This window comes from Tauraco erythrolophus, chromosome 1 (assembly GCF_009769465.1).
Source record: "Tauraco erythrolophus isolate bTauEry1 chromosome 1, bTauEry1.pri, whole genome shotgun sequence".
In the NCBI taxonomy this organism is placed as follows: Eukaryota; Metazoa; Chordata; class Aves; order Musophagiformes; family Musophagidae; genus Tauraco; species Tauraco erythrolophus.
In genome coordinates, this window is record NC_141465.1 from 48,230,552 (window position 1) to 48,257,925 (window position 27,374).

The 27,374-nt window shown below is 39.4% G+C and overlaps 1 protein-coding gene across 1 annotated transcript in view; it reads left to right on the forward strand.

Moving 5' to 3' along the window:
- The window catches only part of SH3KBP1 (SH3 domain containing kinase binding protein 1), a 206,379-nt gene that overhangs the window by 67,292 nt on the left and 111,713 nt on the right, over nucleotides 1-27,374 (forward strand). Inside the window, exon 4 of the mRNA XM_086615520.1 lies at nucleotides 26,040-26,146. Within this exon, the coding sequence (XP_086471646.1) occupies nucleotides 26,040-26,146 (107 nt within the window). The remainder of the gene's footprint in view (nucleotides 1-26,039; nucleotides 26,147-27,374) is intronic.

The window sequence follows — 27,374 nt, forward strand, 5'->3', positions numbered from 1 at the left end:
AATGAGTTTAGTTCTTTCGAAGTTTCTCTTGAAGTTGTAACTATACTGCAAATTCTGCCTAAAATAGGCTTATTCTGTAGTATAGGAATACAGAGATGGTGTTACCATTGTTCTAAATTTGAGATTAGTCTTTTGACCATTTACTTGATTTTATTTATTTTTTTTATCTCAAAGAAAGATCTCAATACTCTCTTCTTGGCAATAGTGGAATGGGTGCTCACTCATTCTTTTCAAGCAGATCTTGTTTACGAGTCCTATTTAAATCGTGACTTAATATATTTAAAATCTAAACTTTTTTCTGTTACGGTCATTTGCTGCCCTGGTATTCAGTTAAGGTTTCATTATCTATCCAGATTCCAATAGCTTGTTCCAGTGAGACAATTTCTTTTTCATGTTGTTTACTGTGCCGTGCCCCCCATCTTCTTTCTATCCTAAGTGCCTACACTTTCTTTTCAAACACTCCTTCCTGGTACTACGCAAAATGCACAAATGCCGAGCTCTGATACAGCTTCTGCAATTTTGCATAGTTGGATCCAACCGCTGGTGTGGCATCCTAGTGAGCATCACTAGGGTCTGTGCAGGAGCAGCCTGTAGAAGTCGGTTGTAGAAATTCCACTTGGTTTGAATTGTAATTCCAAGTTAATTCTATCCTCTGGGCATGTTCTGTTTGCCTAGGTGGCTGTCTTTTTGTGTGTCATATGTTTAGTTCCAGGAATCCCATTTATGGACCACGCTATAAAAACACTGAACAAAAATGCAGCCGCTGCGTCAAGGAGCTATCTACATATACACCTGTGTTTATAGGTATATGTATGAAACAAAGTAACAGATAACTTAAAAAAAAGAAGGATACAAGGGAAGGTGCATTTTCTGGATGATTGCTAGCAGGCTAACTGTTTTCAGGTTTCTTGCAGACAGAGGATGCTTGTTTTAATGAAAGATTTAAATCTGGATCTGCATTTGGGAGATGGGAGGGCAGTATAGAGAAAATCGTGGCAATGTTGGTTTTAAAATTTAACAGGCACTGTTGAATGCTGACACCCAGGACAGAGAAGTGGCAGAAGATGATCTTTTCATATAGAGTCTGAGGAGATGTAGGAGAGCATTCTGATGAGCATTCTGAGCAGCTCGCAGATGAAACACAGGGTGGTAGTTATGGAGGCAAATGAGGATATCAGTTAGGTTTGGTTGGGTTTTTTTAAAGGTAGATCCAGAGATATATTTGTATGGATGGGAAAGCAGAAATAAGTGAATTTTTAAAGGAGAGAGTGAGAGGGAACAGGTTGCCCAGAGATGATGTGGATGCCCCATCCCTGGAAGTGTTCAAGGCCAGGTTGGATAAGGCTTGGAGCAACCTGGTGTAGTGGAGGGTGTCCCTGCCCATGGCAGGGGGGTTGAAACTAGATGATCTTTGAGGTCCCTTCCAACCCTAACCATTCTATGATTCTTTAATTCTATGATCTGGAATGAAAATTTGGGGTTGGGAGAGTATGCATTGACTGTGCAAGCTAGAATCTTTTCCGTGAGCTCTGAAACTTTGCCAGTGTACTTCAAACTGGGGCAAGAATGCTTATCTTGTCATTCCTGGAGTTAATCTTGATGAATTTGAACTGCCAAGTTAAATACATCCATCTAAGTGTGCTCTCACACCGACAGGCAGATCCTTAGTTCAGTGCTGCTTTACCTTTGCTTCTTTGGGTGGTAGCTGGGATGGAGCTGTGTTGCTTTTATGGGGACAGGGAACTGGTGTTAGCCTTCCCTGCTGTGCTGGAATCAGGGTTGTGTGGCTGTTGACATCTTTCCCCCATCACCTGTAGGTAGTGATAAGAGCCAGTGTCAGCATACTGAGGCAGTTAGAGATTTCTGGCTCCTGTGACAACTATAAAAAACCTTTGAATGATTTCTGGGGTTGTAGGTGAGAAGCAGGGCCTGTCAACAGCTCCCTTGGGTCTCCTTCAAATTCCAGTGTCATGTGACATGAATTGAAGATCTAAACAATTTGTATAAAAGATTGGTCTGAGAATTTGTTCTTAAGCCAATAAGCATCCCTCTATAAAGAAGATTTTTGGATGTATGTGGAAGTTTAATGTAAACATATGCCTCTGTACTTTTTTCTATGATTGTATTTTTAAAAAACAACTCCATACTTGTGCTCTGTGCATTGCTATAGAGCAAGTTGTTCTGCTGCTATTGAATCACTTCAGTGTAGGAAACTTTTTGACTTCTGTCTACTTGGACCAGAAGGAAACTACAATAATTATTCAAGAGCTTCCTCTTCTGTCGGAGTAGTATTTATAAACCCCAGTTGGGATAAACTTCTGCAGACAGTGGCAAGAACATACCCAGAAAAAATGAACCATGGCTGCTGGTAGGAAGGATTGCCACTGGCTCGGTGATTTAGGAGAGCTGAGCAGAGAGTTCTGCTTAGACTTTTGCTACGGGAGGGACCTCTGTGAACCAGGTGCCAGCCTGGGGTTTGGTTAGGAGTGTGTGTCTGTGGAGAGGATTTAACTCTCTTTCCCACATGCACATATGCAACACCTAGAGCGCTTTAAGCAAAGCTTTGCCGTTGGCTGCAAGTGACAAACTATATTAAAGTATTGCCCATAAGGCACAATGTTTGTGCTATTTTATGATCTATGATAGATTCTATGGAAGATTTTACTTCCAGGAATTGACACAGGCTTTAAAAACTTTCTTCTGATAGTGACATGCCTGGAATGAACTTGTCACTGCATTCATTTTAATTATTTCTCACACACAGTGTGAAATACTTTGATTCATCTGGTTAAAAGCCCTTGAAATTAGGGAAGTTTGTTTTCCTATAACTAGACTTGAAAACCGTGTAGAGGTATCAGACAGTGTTGATAATGCATGGCTTGGATTATTCTGAGTAGGATGGCGTTATAACCTATGTAGACTTTCATTTTTTAGATTCTTATATTACAAAGGTGCAGTGACTTGAATAACTAGATACTATGCCTGCAAAGGTATATTTCTTTTTTCCACTGGCATGAGGTTTCCTAGATTTTATTCATTGAATGCTTTATGAATGATTTATCTTATTTCAGAATTCCCTCCTTTACTCCACCATTATCAAGGTGCTCACAGCATGGAAAGTCGTGCTGTTGTTAGTGGCGCGTTGTGATATTTTGTACTGTTTACTATGGGTTTTTTTAGTTATCTCACTGCTTTCTAATATTATTTCACAGCTAAGATGCACCAGTAGTTTGCAGTAATTCCTATTCAATATCTTTCTGCATTCCCTTTCCAATTATAAATACATGTTTGTGCCAGTTTCTTGCTTGGTATTAATTTGTAATATCATCCTTTTTGAAAATTCAAAGCATGTTGCTGACGATGGTTTGTTTCCAAGCTCATTGGTTAGCGTGGTTGTGCTTGACAAGGCAGTGAAACATGGAAGTGCTGACAAGTGGCTGATTGCTGATTCTTGGCCTCAAGCACAAGATTGCGATATGAAAGATTATTATTATCTGTCACACAGCAAGAGCTGTTATTTCCCAACTTCAACGCCGACTTTATTTAGAAACTGAAGCGGAGGCTGGGCAGAGGTTCTCATGTTGAGAAGTAGCTCCCTGCAGATGCCCAAATTAGCTGGGAATGGAGTTTTGAAGTCAGCGGGGGTGTAGTGCCACTAGCATGGTCCTCAGCTTGGGCTACATCGCCCCAGTGAAGCCCCTCGTGGGTTTAGCTGTTACTATAGCTTCTGCTGTGGCTTCATCTTCATAAATCTGCCACTCAACACCACAGACTATTCCGGTGAGCACTGGAACCTGCAAGGACCCCAGGCCACCCATGACAGCCCAGGATACATCTGCTTCCCCCTAGAATTACTCGACTGCTCCGGAATCTGTTTCTGATACTGTTTTCTCCAGGGACTAGATTTCATCAGCTTTGTACCCATACAGTGCTCAGCCTGGTACTGTATTAATTGCTCAGATTTCTTGAGTAGCATGCTACAGTAGGTGACAGGGATAACATTGTGTTTAGTAGTCAAACAGGGTACAGTAATGTCTCAGCTGTCCAGTAGCTTGAATTTAAACCATCATATACATTTTAAGCAGATCTTTTTTTACACTAGGTCATGCATTTTCCTCTTGGCTTTCATCCTCTGTCATGCATTCATTGGGGATATATCAGTGGTAAAATAACCAATTAAAGTATTCTCACACAAGCTTCAGTCATTAGCACCAGATATTCCATTCATTTTAAATAACTTTAAATGCTATGTTTTTGTGTTTCTCTGCTTCATTTAGTTCCACATGTACCTTGTGTAGACTTCTGTTAGACTACTGCCAGATTCCAGATGTCCCTGATCTATATAGTCTGGTATTTAGCTCTGCAAAAGCTGCAAGATGCCATGTCAGCCATTATTGCTTCATTTTGCAACTACGGTCATAAGACTTGGTATTTTTCAAGCCTAGGAATTCTCTGTTAAACTACTGACTCAGCATAGTGTTACCCTAAATTACACAGGTCTTGGTTACTTCTGGGAATTCATAAGAGGTCAGGAAGTGTCCAAGAAATTATTTAAATAAAGAAAAGCTCCAGTGACCTTAGGAAAACCAAAAGATTCTCTCACATGCCTGGCAGATATTGAGCAAATAGAGTACTGGAAAATAAAAGTGATTAACATTGAAAGATTAGCCTGAAGCTGTAGTTTCAGAAAGATATTATGCTAGCACTGCCACCAAAAAAAGAGCCACCTTTCCTGTTTTTCTTCTTCCAATGTTCTGGTACAGATGTTTGGCTGCATGGTGGGCCAGACGAGAAGAATGATCGAGATTAACATTAAACTAGGAAGAAAAATGCAGAGGTTGTTTTTAGTAGTGAGTCAGTTCACTGACTACCTCCTCACGCTGCTGCACAAGCTTGATCTGACAGGACGACAAGGAATGTTGCAGGAGCTGGGAGAAGCAGAGGGAGCAGCAGTGCTGCCTTTTATTTGGTTGCAGATGAAAATTTTTCTAGAAGCTTCATGAGAGAGTGATGGTTTGTCAAACTTCTTCAAAAATGGTTCATGGTCATTTGATTAAATCAACTGCTAAAAAATACAGACATGCTGTCTTTGTCGGTTTGAATGGTCAATGTTGCTCTTCACTTTTTCTCTTGTGTTGGGGAGGTGTATGGCTTGGTCAGTGTCCCAACAAAAACAGCATTGCAGTTGTGTACAGAATCCTTCTTATACAGAACCCTTCTCCTTTCCTCACTCTTCATCTTGTAACCACAGAAGCATTTTGGAGATGGATTTCATTACAGACACAGCTGACATGAGCCAGAGGCCTGCTTATTCACAGCTTTTAACTTTGAGGAAGTAACTTCTCATTCATGTAGCAAGTGTAGTGGAAAAGACAAGAGGAACTTGACAACTATTTTTAGGAAAAGGTAGTGTTTATCCCAGCGAAACTAAAAAAGATATTGAGACATTACAAACTTTAAACCTAGACAAGATTTTTTTTTTTTTTTATTATTTTAAGGTGAAGGAGTTTATTTTAGTGTGTAACTCAGTTGCCCTGTCAGCTTGAGTAGTCCTCTGCTTACATTTTTATTTCTATGCAAATTGATATTCTCCTATGTGTTGTATGAAAAAACCCACTAAAATAATGGAAACTGATAGTACCAGAAAAATAGTAAAGTGCTTTCAGATACACAAAGTACGTTTTAAGCACTTTTTTATTACTTTTATTTTCACAGATAAAAGTAGTATTACCGCACAAATGTGTCATTGTAACAGCTGACACAATAGTTTTATAATAGACGGGATGATTCAGAAGGAGAAGGTGAGCAGAGAAGTAGTGAGGGGTGTACAGATGCCATCAAAAAGGCTACTAACATGGCAAGGTATGAAACCAGCCTGCTTGCTTTCCGACATCAGAAGTCTGGAAAACTCTTGTTTAAGGAAAACAGAACAAGATAAGAAAGAGACGGTAAACTAGAAGAAATTGCTGAGTTCAACATGGAGCGCTCTAGCATGTGGATTAACATGACATTAAGGAGTCTTAGGCAGCATCCTGGTGAAAGTTTGTGGAGGTGGCCCAGGGCTAAGGCACGGGGATAGAAATAGTTTGTGTGAATACTGCTGAGGGGAAAAAAGATAAGTATTAGTGGCAGTGGTATAGGTATATAAATAGGTATTAGTGGTTTGGTGGCAGATTCAGAAGGGAATCTTGGGTGCAGTTGCATCCTTGAATAGAGTTAGGAGAACTGTGCAACTGGATTTCAGGAATTGGTTAATCTGGCAGGAAGTTTCATACTTGCACAGATCAGAACTGACATGAAGTCATCACTACTCACAGCATGTTGTCAGAAGTGGAAGTGGTTGTGACCTTAGAGGCAGAGCCGAAGGGTATGAGGGTGAAGAGTCACGCAAGTATGACATGCCCAGATGTATCATGAAGGGGGAAATCTGGGTTAGCTACTGGATGAGGGACTTGCAGCAAGCAAAGAAACAGAGGGTTTTGATGGGGAGTTGTGTACATCTTAGAAGTTGGCATTTGATACAATGTAATAAGACTGGGTTATTTCTGTATAGAAATCTTTCAGTGTCTAATTTAAAACCCACTAAAAACTAGCAAAAAGCTGAAAATATAAAGTAAGTGAAGATCATTAGAAAGATGGTTGACAATAGATCCCTTGACTAGCAGACAGAGGGTTTAATTTGTTCATCAGTTACTATTCTGAATTTTATATGGGAAGTTACCATGCCACATGTAGAAAATAGAATTAAGGAAGTTAAAAAGCAGACAAACTTTTAGTATAAAGACACAAAAACCAACAAGCATGTGTTCTGCAGTCAGACTGAAGGAAGTTCTGAGCCAAAAACCTGGCAATACAAGGGTGAACCGATCATGTCTGGAAGGGGGCGGCAGGGTGATTAAAATCCAGCATGAAAATTTGTCTGAACTATCTGCCTTTGCTGTGTTCTGGGGCTTCCTCACCATTTGCGTTGTGAAATTCATTGCTTAATGCAAGAGTGGCACACTGCTCAAGTGGTTATTTGAAGTTTATTTAGAAACATAATACAAGCTACAGCATCTTTGGGACCAAAGTATATTCAATGTGGGAGTGGGTGCTTTCTGACCTTTGCAGACCCCGGTGTAAAGGAGACAGATCTTTAGTAGCTGTCTCATTATGTAAGGTATTAAAAATTACAGTAGATTTCCATGTAAGCTTTTCAGTATAAATACTGGATCTAACATAGAGAAACTACTATTACACTGAAGAATATTTTTTAAAATGAATTCAGGAAAAGCAGACAACTGCTTTGCACACAATACAGAGAGCTATGAGGATTTTATTTTCTTCCTTACTCGTCTAGTTCATAAAACACAAAATGTAGTGTGGTAGATAGAAGTGCTTTTGAAATAAAAATTTAACCGAGTCCTTGGAGAGAAAAAGTCAAACTTGTCATAAAAAGATTCTTCATAGATGCCGTATATCTTCATGAAAACTTCCTTTTTCAGGTCCTATAGGAAACCTATTATAAAACTCATTTCAGAATGTGAATGCTCTGATGTCATTTTCAGAATCAAAGTGCAAAATTGATTCTGCTAACATCTCCGTGTTCTGAGAAGATTGCTCTTTGCCCTACAGGGCCCAGGTAAAAGAAGAAAGGGGTAAGAAGTTTACTTTCCCCTTCAAGCTGTCTGCCCTTGCTGAAGGGGGTAACTGCAGCTCCCAGGAGGCAGACAGCATTCAGGGAGGCTGGGAACATAGCCCCCATGTTACTGTTCCAGATGCCACTCCAAGGAAGCCATCTGCAGCAATTAACTGGCATATGCCCCAACCCCCTTAGTTTAGTGCAAAGGAGCTGGGCTTAAATACTGGTTTGCATTGAGGGAAGAGAGTCATATTGTAATCATGTAGCAAAGAGGGTGTCGCCCGGTGACAATCTTCATGCCTTTGCTACTAGGAGTTTTATTCCAATTTCCTAATGGAACAAATCTTGTTCAAGAACATCTGTTCATTTTCCCTCTTCCCCTTGATTTTTTTGAACCCTCTGGACACTGCCAGCTAGATCTGACAGAAGAGTAGAGGTCTTTAATGCATTTATAGGAACATAATAGTTCTTTTAAATTGAAAGCTGAATAGAGGAATATGACACAAATTAATGCTTCTAACAGAATGAAAACCTCCATTTTGAGAGGCAGCAGTCCGTGGCCAAGTCACGTAGGTGTGCTGGCCCATAAGTCAGTACTTGTGTTGCTCTGTAGCAGTCCCAACATCTACTATCACTTTCCCAGCCATGCAGGTATAGGATACAAGTGGAAGCTGGGGCAAGGGGTGGTGGGGGCAGATAGGGGTTGAGGTGATTAGAAGGCAGTGAGTACAAATCCATGGTTCTCCAAGCTTCACTAAATCTGCTGCTTATGAAACAGCTTTTAGAGGCTTTTGGATTCCTTTTTCCTCATACAGAGATTAAATAATTTAGTAACATGCATATATACACAAAAGTTTTGCATATTTCTAAGCACACAAACCAATTCTTTTTTTCACTCACCTTATGTCACCTTTGTCAAAATACAAAGTGGAGCAAAAATGCAAATGTTTATCTTCCTGATTTCCCTTTGAGGTTAAGAATAAAAATAAACAAACAGTAGCTTTGGAGTATTTTTGGTATAACGATGAAGACTTCGTTTCCCCTTGTGTTTCAGTTACCTAAATGGAAATCTTACCAGTTAACAAGCAAGAAAGGAATGAAAAGTGCTAAAGAGAGTCTGTCTGCAGCTCCCTAGTGAATGCCAGTCCTCATAGTCTGCAGTTCTAGTATTTGCTGTCTAATCCCAAGTGGCATTTAGTACAGATAAGATCCTAAGGGAGTTCGGTTCAGCCTAGTGAGCTGGAGGATGGGTTGTACTAACATGAAGTTTGTAAACAAGGAAAGGCATCAAATATATGAAATCAAGTTTCTGAGGGTTTACTGTCAACTCACACCTAGTTGCAATAATATACTTTGCTCTCAGCATCTTCACCTGTCAGAGGCTGACTCACAGGAAGCAGAGTGCCTCAGAGCAGCGATCGAGCTGTAGACAAGAAAGATTAATGACAGAGAAATAATACAGAATCATGAGGCATAGGGGTTTTAAAGAGTAGCCTTAAAATAGAGTGACAGCATAGCTGAGGTTGGAAGGCACCTCTGGAGATGGTCTAGGTCAACTCCGTGCTCAAGCAGGGTCAGCTAGAGTCATTTGCTCAGGATCATGTCCAGTTGGGTTTTGAATGTCTCCTAGGATGGAGACTACACAACCTCTCTGGGCAACCTGTGCCAGTGTTTGAACTCCGGCCCAGTAAAAAAAAATAAAAAGTAAGGAAAACCTTAAGTATATTCCATTAACAACTAGAGATCCTAGTCCAGTCCTAGTCTAGTGAAATCACTGCTTTCCTACTTTTCTAGTTGCTAGCCAAATAGCAAGATGCTGTACAGACAAGAGCTTATAGTCTTGAATGCTCAAGGCACGTGTCATAATTTATTGCAGAATGAAGCCACACCATGTCTGAGGCTAGTTTCTTAAAATGCAAACTTACTACCCTATATTTACAAAGACTTCTTGGAGGGGAGTACTCTAGAAAGTGTCATTGTATGTGGAAGAAAAAGGTAAATGTGGACAGGGTAAGAGGATGCCGGGAAGGGCTGAGGGAAATGTATTGTAGATGGGGTGAGAGCACAGCTGAAAAAGGAAATGCAAATAAATGTTGGTCGTAGAGTCCATTAGCGGATGCTGAAAGACTGGGAGGTCAAAGAGATATTGATATTATGCAGTGTCAAGCACTGCTCAAGTGTGTCTTCCTCTCCTGCAGGTAGTCTTCTATTACAGCAGCATCTCTAGCATAGATGGCTCAGGTAACTGTCATGTGGTCAGCTGGTCCCAGTAATACATTGCATCCTTTAACTGGCAGCTTTAGACAGAGAAGCTTTTGGAGGCTTATATGTATTTCTTTTAACACCACATAGCTCCCATGCTGGACAGCACTGGAGCAATTTCATTTTCATTGCCTGTCCTGAAATATTTCTTTGGGTGATCACGCTATCAGTCCTTTATTTCTCACTTTCATAGCACAGTAGTCATTTAAAACAAAAGATATGTGTATGTAGACCAAAGATTAAAACAAGAAATCTGAATATGTGCAAGGTAACTAAGAGGTAAATACAGCCCTGGAAATCAGGGCAAGTGGCATGAGGAGAAGAAAGCAATCAGTTAATGTGTGTTCAAAATTAGAAGATATCAGTGGTGCCTTTTATAAATAAACTGTTCCTGTATCATTTGAAATCAGCAGAGAAGCAGTCAGGAGGAGAGAGGGCAGATGATAAATGATTCATTTGTTTTCCTCCTCCTTGAGATTCTTTTCTTTGCCAGCTTGAGATAACAGATGTCTTAAAGATTAAGAATTCACGGGAAAATAACTCAAGACAGTGGACAGCCAAGACAGTGTTCTGATAGTCTAAATATTTTGTTTCTTATATTTTACCGCCTGTTGGATCTCAAAATCTAGAAAAGCTCTTATTTCAATGAATTACTTTGCTCACAAACATTTTGATTCAGTGAGGCTTTCAATGAGGAGAAGCAGTTCTTCTGTATTTCGACTATAATCTGTTTTGTTCCTTGTGACTCAGCCTTTGGTTACAGGCAAGTCGGCTGACTATGGGGAAACGTGAAGACTGTTGTGCTGTACATCAAATATAGTGGTTTTTGCAGAACTTCGTGATCATTAGTGAGAACAAATTTCAAAGGACACTTACCGTCTTTAGCTGTCTGAAATCTTTCAAAGTTAATTCAGAACGACCTGTATTTTCAGCTTCAGTAGGGGGGCCGTTTCTCTGTAGTCACTTTTCACTAGATGAGGTTCTTGCCTTAATATACTAATCTCTTCAAGGATCTCTAACTCCCACCACCCAAGTCTGTATCGAAAAACCTGAGACTTGTTACAATAAAACTTTTGCAGCTGAAAACAAACCTGACAGTGTATTCTTTGTGGGTTTCTGCATTGAGAACACATTGTATTTCAAATATTTGAAACAGAATAAGATGTGAAGTAATTATTCTGACTCAGAAAGGGGGTATTTATATACTCCCATTTTAAGAAAAAGGCTAGATACATTGGTGAATATTTTATCATTCATGTGAATCTCTATGCTAACTGAAGTGCAAACTGAAGGACAGACAGTTCTGCAGTGGCTGCCAATACTACGTATTGTAAAAGAAGGGACCCTGTATGCATAGTCACTCTGGGTTTGTCTGCAAGCAAACATGTTGCCATGAAGTGCTGTGTTCTGTACTGGAGAGGTGATCTCCAGTTAGATAGACCCTGTGGCTCTGACATCCTCTGTTTCCACATACAAATTTGGCTTTGTTCACTAAGCTGTTTGGAGTTCAGGGGTCTTTTACATGCATACCGATCCATTGCAAATTGATTTGCAAGAGCATGTTTGGTCTCAACAGTGAAGGCCAAATAGTCATCAGATTTGTTGTCATCCCAGTTTCAAGTTAAACTTGATCTGTTGAAAAAGGGGATGAAACAGTGCTGTGTTTGCTTTTGCCTGTTGCTACTGAGTCATCATCCTACTTTACCACACTCTTTTCTAAGTATAAATACACTCTTTGTCTTCATGAAAGGTTGTTTAAATTGGCGTTTCAGTGCAGGCTTCAGTTCTCTTCAGTGAGTTTTAAGATATTGAACATCTGTGAACACCGCAAAATAATAAAACAATAAGATAAGTGATCTAAGAGCGGTCAAAGAAATGTAAGTTACTCAAAAAAAAAAAAAAGACTGGCTTAAGTAATAAGTTACTTACGGAGATATTTCTGTAAATAAAAAAAGTATGAGTTACCGCAGAGGCAAGTAAGTTAACAGATGTTTTGCATGCTTCAGCATCTATCTTCAAAGGCAAAAGATAATGAATTACGCAAAGCTTTACATATATTTATATTAATCTTTCCTTGCAGCACAAAGATATCAAGTAACTTTTGTGTGGTGCTTGATTTAAAATTTTGTCTGAGATAGAGAGTCCTAGATTTGCTTTTGCTATTTTTTTCATCTTAGGTATTGATAGAGATTTCTTCTACGCTTAAATAAAGCTTTCTATGTTACTGAATTTCCTTACTCTCTGATTTTCAATAATACAAGCGGCACACAGTTTATAAGAACAGCCAGGGTTCATATTAGTTCCTAGGTGCTGCTTTCTGTGAAGATGTTTAGACTGATATTAGTAGATGATTTAATATTTACAGCTGATTGTATCAGGGTATAGTGTAGCTCATAGTAGCTCTATACGCAGACATACTTCTGCTGTTCATAACGTAAAAAATAATTTTAGCCCTGAGGAAAAATATGAGCATTAGTCTGGAAGTGGAAGTTGTCTGTGGCTGCAGCTGTGCTGTGGGGATACGTGTGAACACAAGGCCTGACTGAGAGGCGGCTGGGGGAAGTAGGTTGAAATTCCTCAGTCATGCAAGAGCTGCTTATGGAAAGTGCATACTCCTCCTGTTCCCCTTCTCCAAGCAGCATCAGAGATTAACCAGAAAAAGTTGACTTCAAAGCAAGATTTTAGTGGATGTTTGTACCTCAAGTAGTCAGGTACAGCACATAATGCAAGAGCTTTCAAAAATGTTGAACTCAGTACAAAGAGTGTCATTGACAACTGTCTTCTCTGTGAGCATGTCTTTTTTCCATTGCTTTTGTGGTTGTTTGCTTTCCTGTGTCCCTGTCTACTCTATGTCAAGAAGCTTGTTTGGGTGAGACCAACTTCCAGAATCATAGCTTCAGCATTTAAAGAGGTGTGTGATGGCGCTGGGGTATGTACTTGGGCCTCTCTAAACAAATGCGAATGCCATATTGAGACATAGCAACGCTGCTGCTGACAGATGAAGCAATTAAAACGTTTGACTATTGCATTTTGTGTAATGTATATGGAAGTAAAGGTGAAGTAATGAATGATCAGTGGGCCGAGATGGCAACAAGGTTTTCAGAGGCTTATGTGTGCATAATAATTAAATGAGAAGCATTTTGATACAAGTTCTTCTGAACTGATGGAAGAGAATTGTAGACCAAGAGGCCCTTTTTATGTCTTCCTTAACGTTGAGCAATTCTTTTTTTTTCTGTTGTGTTTTTTGGTTTGTTTTCTTCTTTTTTTTTTTTTTTTTTTTTTTTTTTTGTTAATGCAGCTCAAGATTATAACTTACTCCATCACATAGTTTGTCTGCCTTGGATACTTATATTCAATGATAAAGACTACTGTGTTAAAAGTTTAACTGTGGAAGAGATTTTGCAAAACACTTAAGAGATGTAAAAGCAGGGGTCTTTTGGAGTGAATTTAACCTTTTAGGTTAGTTATTTAAGAATTTAGGTTAAGCTATTTAGGTGCCTAAATATCAAAGTATACTTGCAAATCTTTCCCATGTTGCTACCATTAATTATGTCAGTTCTTAGTTATGACAAAAATCGTTATGACAAACGAGAATCTCAGTACTGGAACCAGAGGTTAGTCCTTTGTGGTAAATGCAGCAAGGGAGATCAAGTAGTGACTGACAAGCTATTGGAAGAGATTGTAACTATTATTTAAATGCTCTGGGTTTTCTGAATATAAAAATACATTTGTCTTTTGGCAAGAAGCCTTTTGATCATCTTAACTATTCTGCCAACAATCTTGCCTAATTCTTGGTGTTCCTCAGCAGTGAAATGACATGCAAATGCATGTGAAAGTTGAATGAAATGAAATGAAGGCATAGTCATAAGGGAAAAAAACACTGCCTACATGCCGTCATCTGGAACATAAGTCAATGGACATGGTGTAATTTAAAAGTTCTGCCTGTAGTGTTCAGTAACTTTTTTGTAATAAAACTCATGCTTTAAAAGAAATTATAGTATGTCTGGCTTCTGTATGTCTGGACTGTCGTATGAAGTCCAGATGCCTGAGATTGCCTGAGAGGTACAAGGTGCAATCAGATATGCTAATGAGCAAGTTTTTTGAGTTTCTGCATCACTTTCTTCCAGTTCTATTGGCAATGCACTATTGGGAAATGACACAAATTCTTCAGTGATAGTTAATTTTGTTCGGTGCAAGTATTAGCTAGAGAGTTTTACAGACCTTCAGGAATGCATTTGTGTTTGGATAAATGCTCTTAAGGAAGGCAAACCAGTGGTTGACAGATGGACTCGCACTAGAGTAGGCAATACTTTGAGACACTGAGATGTGGTAGGACTTCTCTAATTTGCTTTTCAGCTTCTATCTTGAATCTATCTACAGATCTGTGTGTATGAACTCTGATAAGAGTTGTGGAGGTGCAACTAAGGAGCTAAATTGTCCTGAAGAACTTCTTGTAACAGGTGATGTACCAAAGATAAGCTGTGAAAGTCAGGGTGGAGGAATTAAGCTGAGCGCGCCTGGAAGCAAGAAGGAAAATCTTAAGGGAGTTTGACGTGAAATAACTGGGATGCAGCATCATATCAACAATGTAAAGTTCAATGCTTAAATTAACTTCAGGAAGTGGAATCTTGTTCTGTGGTTTGCCAAGCCAAGTACCATGCTCCTTTTTCTCCAGCAGTGAAGAAAACGTGTTGCTCACCATGGGCAATTTGGTTTGTTACTGTTGATGTGTTGTTGGTTTAGCATTAATAGTTGCAGTGAAGCAATTCCCTTACACTCAGGACTATAAAGCTCTGGATGTGCTTAGCAGCTGAGGATTTTGAGGTATGAAGCCTACTTTCCATGAGAACTAAAGGAACAAGGCAGTAATGAGGGAATTGAACATTATACCTTTTGGCTCTTTTGATTAAACACCCTCTATAAATTAGAGATTTTTCAATGTGTTAGAATCTTGTGAAAAAAAGTAAAAGAAGACCTAAAGAATGTTATCTGTGTGTGACATCTTTTGAAAATGACAGTATATTTAAGAACTAAATTGCTGGCAGCCTTCTTACCATGAGCCATCACTCTTAATAGTTCATCAGTTTAATTTAGTAGAAATGAATACTTATAAATACCACAGAGGCTTGTGTAACTGGTGAGAACAACTAAGAAAACATGGCAAAATTTCAGTGGAGTTTCTCTCCACCAAAAGCTAAAGATGCTACAGAGCTGTCTAGATGCAGCTATTGCAGAACACTTGCCTCCCCTTCTTCTCCAACATTGCCTGGGGCACTTTGTTCTGCCCCTGCACGATGTATGTCGGCTGGTGACTTGCCAAAAGAAATAGCCTTTTTTTTTTTTTTTTTTTTTTTTTTTTCCATTTGTTGCTCAGTTTTGGAGAATAGTGATACACCTCTGATCTGCCTGATACAGAGATACTTGACCTGTGCTTGTGGGATGAACTATCCCGTGTGAATACTATGGCACTGTTTGTTTTTGAGGATGTTGTAGAAGAGTGAATGTTAATTTTCACTTTCAGTACTGAGATACCTTTTGGGAAGTCTACCTCCTTCTCAGCTGTCATGGAACTGATGGTGCCTGGGGCTTCAGAGGGCCAGCAGTAGCAAGAATAATTGATTTATTTCAATTTATCGTATTTCTTTATTGCTCTTCTGAACAGATATTCCTGGACACATGTGCAACCCTCAAATAACAAAGTATAGCATAACATGCCCTTTAAAACGGCAGGTTATTTTAGATTATAGCATTCTCACGATGACGGCTGAGAAATAATAACAAATCTTAACACGAGGAGTGCAGTCGAGGGCTCCTCCTGGTGCGTTTTCCTTTTAGGAGAGCTGAAGGACAGGTAGTTGTATAACCTCGCACACTGAGCTGGTGCATGTCAGCAGCTCACTGAGCAGCCCTGCCACAGCTCTGTTGTCTGCAAGGTTTTGAAAATGTCATGGCTTAATTGCCATGGGAGACACATACCTGAGTGTTTCCGCCCAAGTGACTACTCATCTCGGTGTAAGTGTTGCAGAATCAGACCCATTACACTACACTGGGTGAGTCATCTTCCCAGTTTACTAGGGCATATTGTATCTTCACACGTTAGCTTCCTAGAATTTAGGATTTGTCTGGGCTTGTGTTTCAAGGCAAATTTAATGAGTTTCCTAGATTTTAGGAGCACTCTGCACAGGAAAGTGGATTATCTGTTCTGTCTGTGGATGCACTAGTATTTTTTGTTTGACTTTGTTGCATTTAATGGCTTCAAAATGAATATTTAAGTTGTATAGCTATTTTAGAAGAAAACAAGATTCTAGCTTATAAATCCGACTGATGTTCTAAGCACCCAGCATGAAAGAGAGTTTTGGGTTTTGTTAGGTGTGGTTGATTTATTGCTTGTTTTCATTGTGTAATAGGTTTCATGTGCTCAGCAACCAGAAAATTGGTTGCTGTATTTTTTGCATCTTTCCAACATTTCTTGAGGCATTTGTTTAATGTATATTGTTACCTGTTGGAGTGAAAATAAAATCTTGACAATGTTTTTTTTTTTCCCTGATAAGAGAGACTTGCTTGAAACGGATGTTGTAGAGGTGAGAGTAAGACCTGCAATGTAATGTCATTATGGAGATTGAGAACCTGTCAAAAAGCACCAATACTCTGGTAGCTAAAAATGAAGTAGCACAGTTGTTGGCATTCTTTAAGACAAAGGCATACTTTTTAAAGCTCTTCTGGATTTATTTTTTTTCGTTAATATGGACAGAAGTCAGCTTCAAGACAGCAAGCTGTTAGTACAAAGTTAGTATTTTTGGAGATTACTGTGTAGGAATCCATGTGATTTGATCTAAATGCCTTTATAGAGAGGAGAACACAAAGTAAACAGAATGTGCACAGCGGCTCCACAAATTAGATCTATTTGCTTTCATTTACTGTATGTTGTGAAGTGCTACTGTGCACAAGCAATTTATGCGGTGTGAATTATGTGATGGAACATAAAAGAAGTGGGAAAGGTGAAACAGCAATTCATGTTTAGTTTTGATTTATTCAAATGCTTTCTCTAGAGATCAATACAAAAAAGCAGCAAAGAGCAAAGTAGCCGACCACTATCTCAAAAATTGACCAAGGGGACAATATTTTGAGATTATCCCATGACAACATGAGATGCATGCAATGAGAATAGAAAGAGTAAAGGCCTTTTATGAGCCATTTGCAAATCTTGTGTTTCTGTTCTTGCATTTTGAAACTTCATCTGCCATCCAACAAAGAATATTTCAAGTTTGTGTATCTCTTCTTGCTCTTTAAAAAAGCTAGTTTATTGCTGCAGATATCTTTTGCCTGCAGTGTTTCTTAAAGCTCCTTATACAGTCATTTTGTATGATTTGTATGCTAGCCAGAGTAACAAACTCTTTCTGTAATGCATCCTTGTATGTCGTCTTCCAAGTATGAGAAAAGAAACCAAATATATAGGCAAGTGCAAGATCTTGTGTTGAGTAATAGGCCCCCTCATGTCAACAGGTCCTAATTGCATGAGGGATGGTGGGGATCTCCAGTGCCAGGCAGTGGGACCTAGTCCATGTGGCAGTGAACTAAGTCCCAAAGTTACTGATGACTGGAGCAAGCGGCCCTGTTGAAATATACCTTGGCTTACCCAGCATTACAATGAGGACAGAAGCATTTGCTGTTCTTCGGAATGTACTGCTTGTGCAAGGCACTAGACGAGAGCAACAAATTGTTATTTTTGAGAACTGGCAAAAGAATGGGTTGTTTGGCAAAAGCTGGTGTAAAAGCAGCACTTGCTGCTGAGGAATATTTTTGCATCTCTGGAAGCAGGTGAGAGGCTGAGTGAACTTCTCCAGTCTTTACCAGGACTGTGTAAAGGCTTTTAAAGAACAGTGTAAAAGCCTGTTTGAAACCCTCTCGACCAAGTTCAATTTTTGTCTTGTGATGCAGCATTTCATCTATAATGCTAATCCAAAATAATAATTTACACCATGAAGTTTAAAAGATACAGGTACTAGAACTAGTAACTTCGATGAACACGCACATTTTCAGTTCTGCATAAGGTTGAGTTAATGTGTAGTTTAATACTGTGATTTACACTTTTCCCCTAAAAAGTAGAGTATAAAATATGCAGTGTGTATGGCAAGGCCAAATGTTGCTGTTGGTTTTCGGACTTACTTTGTTTAATTGTCTAAACCTCATGAAGTTCAACAAGGCCAAATGCAAGGTCTTGCACATGGGTTGGGGCAATCCCAACCACAAGTACAGGCTAGGGGAGAATGGATCGAGACCAGCTGTGAGGACAAGGACTTGGGAGTGCTGGTAGATGAGAAGCTCAACATGAGCTGGCAATGTGTGCTTGCAGCCCAGAAAGCCAGCCGTATCCTGGGCTGCATCAAAAGAAGCGTGGCCAGCAGGTCGAGGGAGGTGATTCTGCCCCTCTGCTCTGCTCTCGTGAGACCCCATCTGGAATACTGCATTCAGCTGTGGAGTCCGCAACACAAGAAGGGCATGGAGCTGCTGGAACGGGTCCAGAGGAGGGCCACAAAGATGATATGAGGGCTGGAGCACCTCTCCTGTGAAGACAGGCTGAAAGAGTTGGGGTTGTGCAGCCTGGAGAAGAGAAGGCTCTAGGGATACCTTCTAGCAGCCTTCCAGTACCTGAAGGGGGCCTACAAGAAGTCTGGAGAGGGACTTTTTACAAGGGCATGTAGTGATAGGACAAGGGGCAACGGCTTTAAACTGAAAGAGAGTTGATGTAGGTTAGATCTAAGGAAGAAATTTTTCACTCTGAGGGTGGTGAGGCACAGGAACAGGTTGCCCAGAGAAATTGTGGATGCCCCATCCCTGGAAATATTCAAGGCCAGGTTGGATGAGGCTTTGCGCAACCGGGTCTAATGGCAGGTGTCCCTGCCCATGGCAGGGGGGTTGAAACTAGATTATCTTTAAGGTCCCTTCCAACCTAAACCGTTCTATGATTCTATAATTTGGTAATGATGATTTGACTAGATTCTTGATGTTGCATTTACAGAAGTTTCTACTCCTTTTACATGCATTTTAAAACTTTCAGACTCAGAAAGAAAATTTTTTTTTTGTGGTGTATGGTTAGACTGCGTAAGTGTCTTTTGAGTTTGTTTACAGTAACTTCTCTAGCATTTCTTTCTGCTTTGGGTTAGGCTTAAATAATGATCTCTTCTTCACTAGTATTTGGGTTCTGTCTGTCAAATGCACAAGCCTGGCTCCTGCTGTGGCATAAGGAAGTGCTCCAATTCTCAGTTAATTAATGGTTTTCTCCTAAAAGCATATGACCACTGGTGGTCCTTTTTTGCTGTAAGTTGCTTCCGTAATTACTGCCGTTATGCAAAAGACTCGTACATGATAAAAGGCCTGAATAATGCTGCATGTTTTTAACGAAAGAATTAAGTAATTGAACAATATGAGGTTTGCTGTTATTCTGATGGTGCATGTGTGCTAAAATGTGATGGTGTAACAAAAATGTGTCTTCCAGGTTTTCAGGTTCCTCACAGACAAATCTTGGTCATAAAATTCAACAGCAGCCAGATGGCTGAAACTTGGAAGTGTTGCTGTGGAGTCTAGCAAGAGAAAACCTATTCCTCAGTACCAGTAGTACATTAACACTCTAGGAGTAATATATTACTAATAGTGATGGCATATTGCATTGTGGCTTAATTGTGCTTAATGGAGTCCTGCAATCTCCGTGATTCAGCTACACATGTCAAAGCAGGGCACTTCCCAGTTCATCTGCTTGTAGAAAATCACAGCAGCTTTACATAACCCATTTGGTTGAGTACTAGAAGCACCTCAGATATTCCTTCTGCCCTTGGCTCTCCTTGCAGTTTATCTTTCTCTTCTCTGGTATATAAATGTCACAAATTAAAAACAAAACAAAACAAAATAACAAACCAAAACCGAACAAAAAACTCCCAACACTTCCCCTTCTTAAAATATACACACTCAGCTTACTTCTGTTTTCTGCTAGACAGGGAACAAACAGACCTCAGCAGGGTTTTTTTGTTATCTGTCCAAAAGCATTCACCCTTCTAACAGCATGTGGGTGATGAGAGAGTTGGAATTGACATGTCACATCCCAGGTGAGAAAAACGCTGCCAAAATCCTCCAGGAAAAGAAGGAAATTGGAACTTGACAATTCTGGTGCCTTATAAAATCAGAATTGTATTTCTACTAATGAGTGGATATAAGATGGTACAGTCCTTATGTCGTGGAAGATAGTGACAGAATCCACATTAGAATCGATTATGACCAAGATTTTATCTGAAGTCTTTTAACACTATCTTCTATATACTATTTAAACAGCAATTTTAAAAGTTAACATTTTTAATGCTGTGTATTTGCTCCTAATTAGGTAACTTGTTTCTCAGAAGCAGCTACTGAGGGTGATGGTTTTAAGAAGAATTTTTTTTCAGAATATTTGCTTTTTAATATACACAATTCAATTATTTGTAAGGAAGAAAAAGGCGATACAGTAACCATCTAGGCTGGCAGTACAGAACAGCTGTACCAGGACTCCATCAGTACCATTAAAATCAGTAACATGCAACCTAAAAGCATATACGTCATCTCTTAGCTGTACAATAGTTGCCTTTTGTCTTTTTGCACGTTAAATTGAGAGCTGGTTTCTAGCTGAGTCATATCACAGCCCAGCTTGTCTAACCCAGAGACACTGTGCACTGAAGCAGTTCGCCCCAGCTACAGGCACAGCTTTGAAAGCTGGAAGGATGGGAAGTGCAGCTGACGCTGATGGGCAGATGATGCCGCGTGCAAGGAAATCTGAAATAGAAGAAAGGATACTTTTCCTCCAACTTGTCATTTTCCTCCTAATAGACTTGCCTGAAAGGGGCTTCTTTGCCAAACGGTTTTACTGAGTTCAGTCACTTTGCATCTGCTTGAAGGGTGTCCCAGTGGATCTCAGTTTCCTTCCGTGGTTCACCTAAGCCTGCCCAGTGACCCCACAGTAGAGGGAAGTCCGTGGGTCCGCAGGAGTTGCTATGTCCTTTAGTGTGTTTGAATTTTTTTAGTTTTGGGAGAAATGTCTTTAGGCTCCTCACGCTGCAAACCTTTACTTAGTCCCCAGCCTCACCCATGCAATTTCCATGGCAACAGTCCTTTATTAAAAAGCAATAATAAAAGAAATCCAGGAACAGTTGGGTTGGATTGTTCGTCTGAGTTGCAATGATATCGATACATCTGTTTTTAAAATAGATCCAATTACAAAACCGTGGGGCCTAGTTTTGAAGAGATTGTCAGCCATTTAGGTATACCTTTTGTTAGCAGGGAGAGGGACAGACATTTGCTCCATGGGTCTGTTCTCTGAAGGTTTTTACTCAATGTAGTTTTTTAAATCTATTGAATAGTTATACTGTGTTACGAAATGGATTGCTGGACTTGCTGCCTTGTGGTGGGAAGAAAAGTGGATTAGTATGTAGAGTCGATGGACCGAAGTTAACCATGTGATTTTCACTGACAGGACAGGCTACATAGACACTGGCATCAGTGAAAAGTAGGCTTGATAGAAACTACTGTATAAACCATTCACACATGCACACATTTATATAAACATCTGTTCATGACAGAGGTTTTAAGTTTAAAAAAAGTAGCTTGGATTTGAAAATTCCGGTTCGTTTTGAAACAGTTTACTTCCTATCTATTCTGCTACCGCCACACTTTTATTCTAATGCCATGTTGTCAGTTTGTGACCTTCCCTGGGTCTGATTGCAGCATGTATCAGTGTGACTTCTTGTGTAGTGTTGCCTCAGCTTTTGGTGCCCTTACGAAGGTAAGCATTGAATGCCAATGCTTTGTCTTTGCCTCTTTTTTGGTCTTCGTTGCTAATGTCAAAGGGCTGTTTAAATGTCTAGAAATCATGCTCTCTCTTGCATGTGTACAGCTGGAGGGAAGCCTCTTTATGGTCTCCTGATGTCTTATACAACCACATCAATCTGATCAAACACCACTTTGGAACACGTTAGATTTGTGCTCTCGAAGATTTGTTTGTTTGTTTCAAGTTTCTAAATATATGTTCATTCCTTTTCCCATTTGACCTAACTTTAGACCTTTTAAAGTTGGATGTTGAGGTCTGATCTAGAAAAAGACACCGCCAGAGACTCGTTTGTCTGATATATTGTAGTTGTCTATTTTACAGTGACACTGGATACCCTCTGGAGGTATTAGGTTCTCTCCACTCTTGAGTGATAGGCTCAGATTTACGCATCCGACTCAGGGACACCAACATGAGATAGGTGAATCTTAGGATAAAGACCAAAAGGAACTGGTTTAGCAAAGCTCCGTTGTTTACACTACTAAGTTACCAAGTTTTGCGAAAGTGTTTGGGGAATGATCAGGGAAGCAGTTTGCCTCTCAGGGAAGAGGGAACAGTAGCCTCAGGTTGATGGGTGGGGGTTGGCAGTCAACAGCTGCTGCAAATACAGAGGCAGCCAGCATTGCTCTTAAGGTGCATCGTGACGTGAAACCTTTTGCAATGCATGCAAGGTCCATTTTCTTTCCTCTCTTGCTAGGTCTGCAGACACTTTGTAAGGGTTCAGTGCCTTCGACACAGCCTTCACAAGGAGTGGAGCAGAGTCAGGCACGCTCTGTGGCACAGTTGTTGAGGTCTTGGTGCCATCGCTTCAGATGCAATATGCTTGGCAGTCTCTGGTGTGTCAGACCCCTCTACACGCACAGCAAATTCTCTGTAACTGCCTGGTTTGCCTTAGGAACTGACTGCATAAACTAGGCATGTGAATGTTTTTTTTTTCCTCGAGGTTTATTGTAGCTATGTAAATGGAAGCCAGTGTTTTTCACAGGGGTGAGTGATGTTATTTCTGTATGATAGCTTGTTCTGTATACCACGTAGCTCAGCTAGTTCCTGACCTGCAGCTCACAGGCATTTTGCCTTCAAAACAATTCTGATGTTGTGGCACAGCTACAGAAGATGAAAAAGCCTGCAACTGCAACCAGCAGGCAGAGCACTGTGTGGTGTTGCCTGCAGCAGGTTACTTGCTACAAATTATTGTACATGGGACGGTAAAAGTTCACTGATCCTGTTTTATTTTAAATTCCTTTAAGCCTTTCAAAACCCAGTGAGGATTTTTCAGCAGCACACCTTTCCTGATTTTAAAGTACTGGGTTTATTACCTGCTTTTTCATTACACAATAACTTTTAACTTGCAAGTAACTGAGTTTATGCTCAAGTGTGGAGAAAAATAATTAAAAAAAAGGCCTGCAAAATATTTTCTTCATCAATTTACAGGTAACAAAAAAAATCGATTATATTAGAACGTATCTGCAGTCTTCATTGCAGAACTGCTGCCCTATAGGTTGTAAAATTAACTTTATATCACTCAGTCAAATTAATTACATTTTAAAGTGAGTGTGCCATTTAGATCTCAGAAGACTAGCAGTTAAAGCATAGACTGTAATAATACTCTGCAATAAGTGGCAATATTAGCAAAAGTGGAAACGATGAGAAAAGACCAAGACTTCAATGTTTCTGTCTAAACTGCTTGTTAGTTGTCCCAGTTCATGTTTCTGCTTCCTGACCACGCTGCCTTCAGAGACTTTGTGCTAGTTAAGAAACAGAAAAAAAATTGGTGATGCTAGGATGGGAGTTTTGCATTTGTGAAACCAGAGTTTTTATTTACTAGCGGTTTTTGTATATGCCTGGCTTGGTTACTATGACTTCTTTTCCTACCAGTTATTTTCTTAGAAAATTCATACTGCTGTATTACCCAGGTTGCTTTAGTGTAAGAAAAAACAGAATCCCCTTGGCTGTAGAGTTCTTCAGACAACTCGTGCTCTGCTCAAGTGCTCCTAACATTAGCATGCATATGGGGTCCAGCAGCACCTTCTCCTCAAAACCAAAGTGAATTGCTGCTGGATCTGTTGTCTTGCCTTAGACCAGGGAGAGGTACTAGTTGGTACATAGAGTCCATGCTTCTTGTTGGCTTCCTACTTACGTATTTCTTTGCAGAAAGATTTGGGAGGAGAGAGAAGGCAGTGAGACAACGACGAGACTAATGGAGATAAATGCAGACTTTCACTAGATTTTCTAGACAGTAATAAAAGCTTTATGGGGTGCAAGGAGGAAGGATTCATACAGTTCCATTATTAAAATCCAGAACTCTGTTTATTTCTCACTCTCTTAGCAATCTCAAAAATATTCTCCAAGTGTCACTCAATATTGATTATTTATAAATAGAGTGGCAACTGACATCTGTCACATTAGGCAACATCAGCATATCAGTTGCTGCTTGATGTTAGAAATCATAGTGGGAATGTTATCTTTAGGGAAAATGGCCAGCCTCTTTTGTACAATGCAAGAAGCACTCAATATGGAAGGTATTTATTACACTTAAGTTATTTTGAATGCAGCTGCTTAAAGCTGTCAATTTAGGACCATTTTAGAAGAACAAACAGTCATCTGTAGGTGGAAAAAAGAGCCAATTTGAGTGAGTTTGGTTACATTGCATTAAGGTATTAATTTTAACATTCAAAAAGCTACCACTCACGCAGGATTGCAATGGCTGTGAAAAATATTGTCAGAAAGCCAAATTCAATGGCTTCCCTTCTTCCTTCTTTCTCTAATTTCAGTAAACTTACAGTTTAACTTACAGTTAAGTTCCGTAACTTTTTATTACTGTTCGCCCTGGAGCAGGATTATCAAGAAATGTTGTAGGGGAAATAATAGACTGACCATAAGATCTGTTTCTGTAATTTAATGTCAGATTAAGGCCATTCTTGGACAGTGTTTACACAACTGATTTTGGTGTGTATTGAGCAGGCTTAACAGTTAAGAGAAGTAGCATAAGAGAAAATACATTTACTTATGTAGAGTGTGTATATATATATGTTTGTATGGATGCATATATATAAATAATGTGAAATAGTACCGTTTACACATTGCACATCTTCTAGAGAAGAGGGAGTAATCAGTGAATCTTGCATTCTGAAAGATTTCTCCCCTGCTACCTTCTCTTCCTGCACCACATTCCAGCATGGTCATGATTCATGTCAGAAAGTTGTCCTTCAGCTGATAAAGGCTGAACAACAAGCTTCGACAACATAATTTAGGGAAGTTATCTTACTGCTCTGCTGCAGATCATACGAGTATAATTGTATGTAAGCCAACGAATCTGGCAAACAAAGCTCTGGAACTGAATCTTTTCATTTATCTGTCCATCTTAAAACTGTGATGGCAGAAGGGTCAAGTAAGGGGTCTTACTCTTATTCAGAGCTCTGAATTCAAGCCTCTCTCCCGTCATGCATTCAAAGATGCACCCCCATACCAGCTTCTCATGGGAGCCTGGCCATCCAAGCTGAAGAGAAAGATGGCTGGTAACATCATTTCCAGTAGTTGGTTGATTATCAAAATTAGCCTGTCTTAACCGCACTAACCTAAGGACACATCTAGCTTTGGGGGTCCTTTTGGATGGGTTTTCCTTCTATTTTATTTAATCTGGTATTAGTACCTAAATATATACCTTAAAAATATGTGCGTATACATACATATACGTACATACATTTATATCTGTATGTGTATGTATATATATGTAAAAGAATATATATTAAAAAAAGATTAGTGAGATATTTGTACACCTGTGAAAGAATTATGGAGAAAAAAATACAGGACAAAATAATCAGTTGAGAGCTTATTTCCATATGAGCAAAAGCTGCAAGGTTTTGGATCCTTTCCTTATCCCTCCAATTTCTGGATTTGCCTACACCATGTGTACAGAGCATTAGCCTAGAAGAGAAGTTGTAGCAAATACACCTGGAAAAATCCTCTGGGTAAAGTTTGTCTCTCCTGTCACTAGGAAGCATAATCTATTGGTTAAATTTTGGCTATTCAATAGTATTACAGAAATGAAAAAATCCCTACATTTTACTTTCATTTATTAATTACTTTGAATTTTAAAAATATTTGAAAGAAATAATATGCACCAGAAATCTTTTCTCCATCCTGTTTTTGTAAATTCATTCTAGTCAGACATGCTAAGCATTGCAAACATTCAGATTCTTTTAATAGTGCTCAAAGAATAGTATTTCATCCTTAATCATTTCCCCTGGCTTGTGTTGGACATGGAATTTTGTTTTCATTTTACAATTTCCCTGTTTCCTTCATTTCCACCAGGAGAGAGAAACAGAAGAAGAAGATGTCAGGTGGCTTTCAGTTATATGCCTCAAAATGAAGATGAACTGGAATTAAAAGTCGGTGACATCATTGAAGTTGTGGGAGAGGTGAGCAGATCTTTAATGGAAAGACACATGCAATTCTGACGTTATCTTGTGCATGCTAGGCTCTTAGATGCACTGTATTTTAAGACATAATTTAAACCAGACATTTTTCTTTTCTGATATACTGATGTGTCTGATTTGGGTTACTGTTGGAGGTGAGGGGATGTGGTTGTTTGCTTATGGATTCCATGAGGGTTTTTTTTCCCTGTAGCACTTCTGCTGGTTGTACTTGATCAGTTGACACTTCTGAGTTCTGTTCAGGGAAAAAGCTCAAAGTTTGTGCTACAGGGCTATTGAGTTTATGTCTCTGAAGCACCAAGATTATAGCAGAAGAAGCTTTTCCCAATTTTAGTAAGTCAGCCACAGGGAAGAATTATCTTTACAGAGTTAAACACATGTAAGAAATTTACTTGCAGCCCTCTCGAGTTCAGTTATGACGTTCACCTTTTGTCATCTTTACCTGCAAATTTTAACAATTTCTATTAAGTCTAATCAGTTTAAAAAAAAAAAGACAAAAAACCCCCAAAACAACCAACAAATTCTTTAGAGACTCAAGATGCACTTATTTTGGGTGGAAATGGATGTGGAAAATTAATGCACATCTCTTAGAAGGACTGGGAACAAGTTACAAAAGCTTGCACAGAGATACAGAAATTTTCTTTGCATGGGCCAACCTGGTTGCAGGATCAAGGAATGCTCTTCACTCCCAATACCTTCAGTTTTTTTCCATTAGAGATTTTAGAAATACCTTCTTGAGCTTAATAGCATGAAGACCAGAAGTCAGAATGCCGACATGAATCTTTTAAGTAGAATGCGTTCAAACTCATTTAGTCTTTATTTACTTAGCTTTAAAAAGATCCAAGACCTTCATCTCTTCAAGCAGCCAATAAAAGGTGTGTTTCAGTTTGTATCATTCATTTGTAGGATTTTTGTCCCTGTGACTCAGCAGCTAATAAGTCAACATTTATTTTTCTTGCCAAGGATATATGATTAGTTTCCTTTTTCTTGCATCTGTCACTTAGGAAATTAGTTCTAAAAGAATATAAATTCTACTGCAATCTATATGACATCCAGCGTTTTCTTACGAAAGATTAAATTCTCACATTTGAATGTAAGAAGCTTAGTGATCACTGGTTTTCTTTTAACCTAGCTGTGCACGCCAGCTCTGCACATCGTTCTTCCTGGAATCAGACACGATGTGCCACTTAACTAACCTTATTCTGTCTGTGAG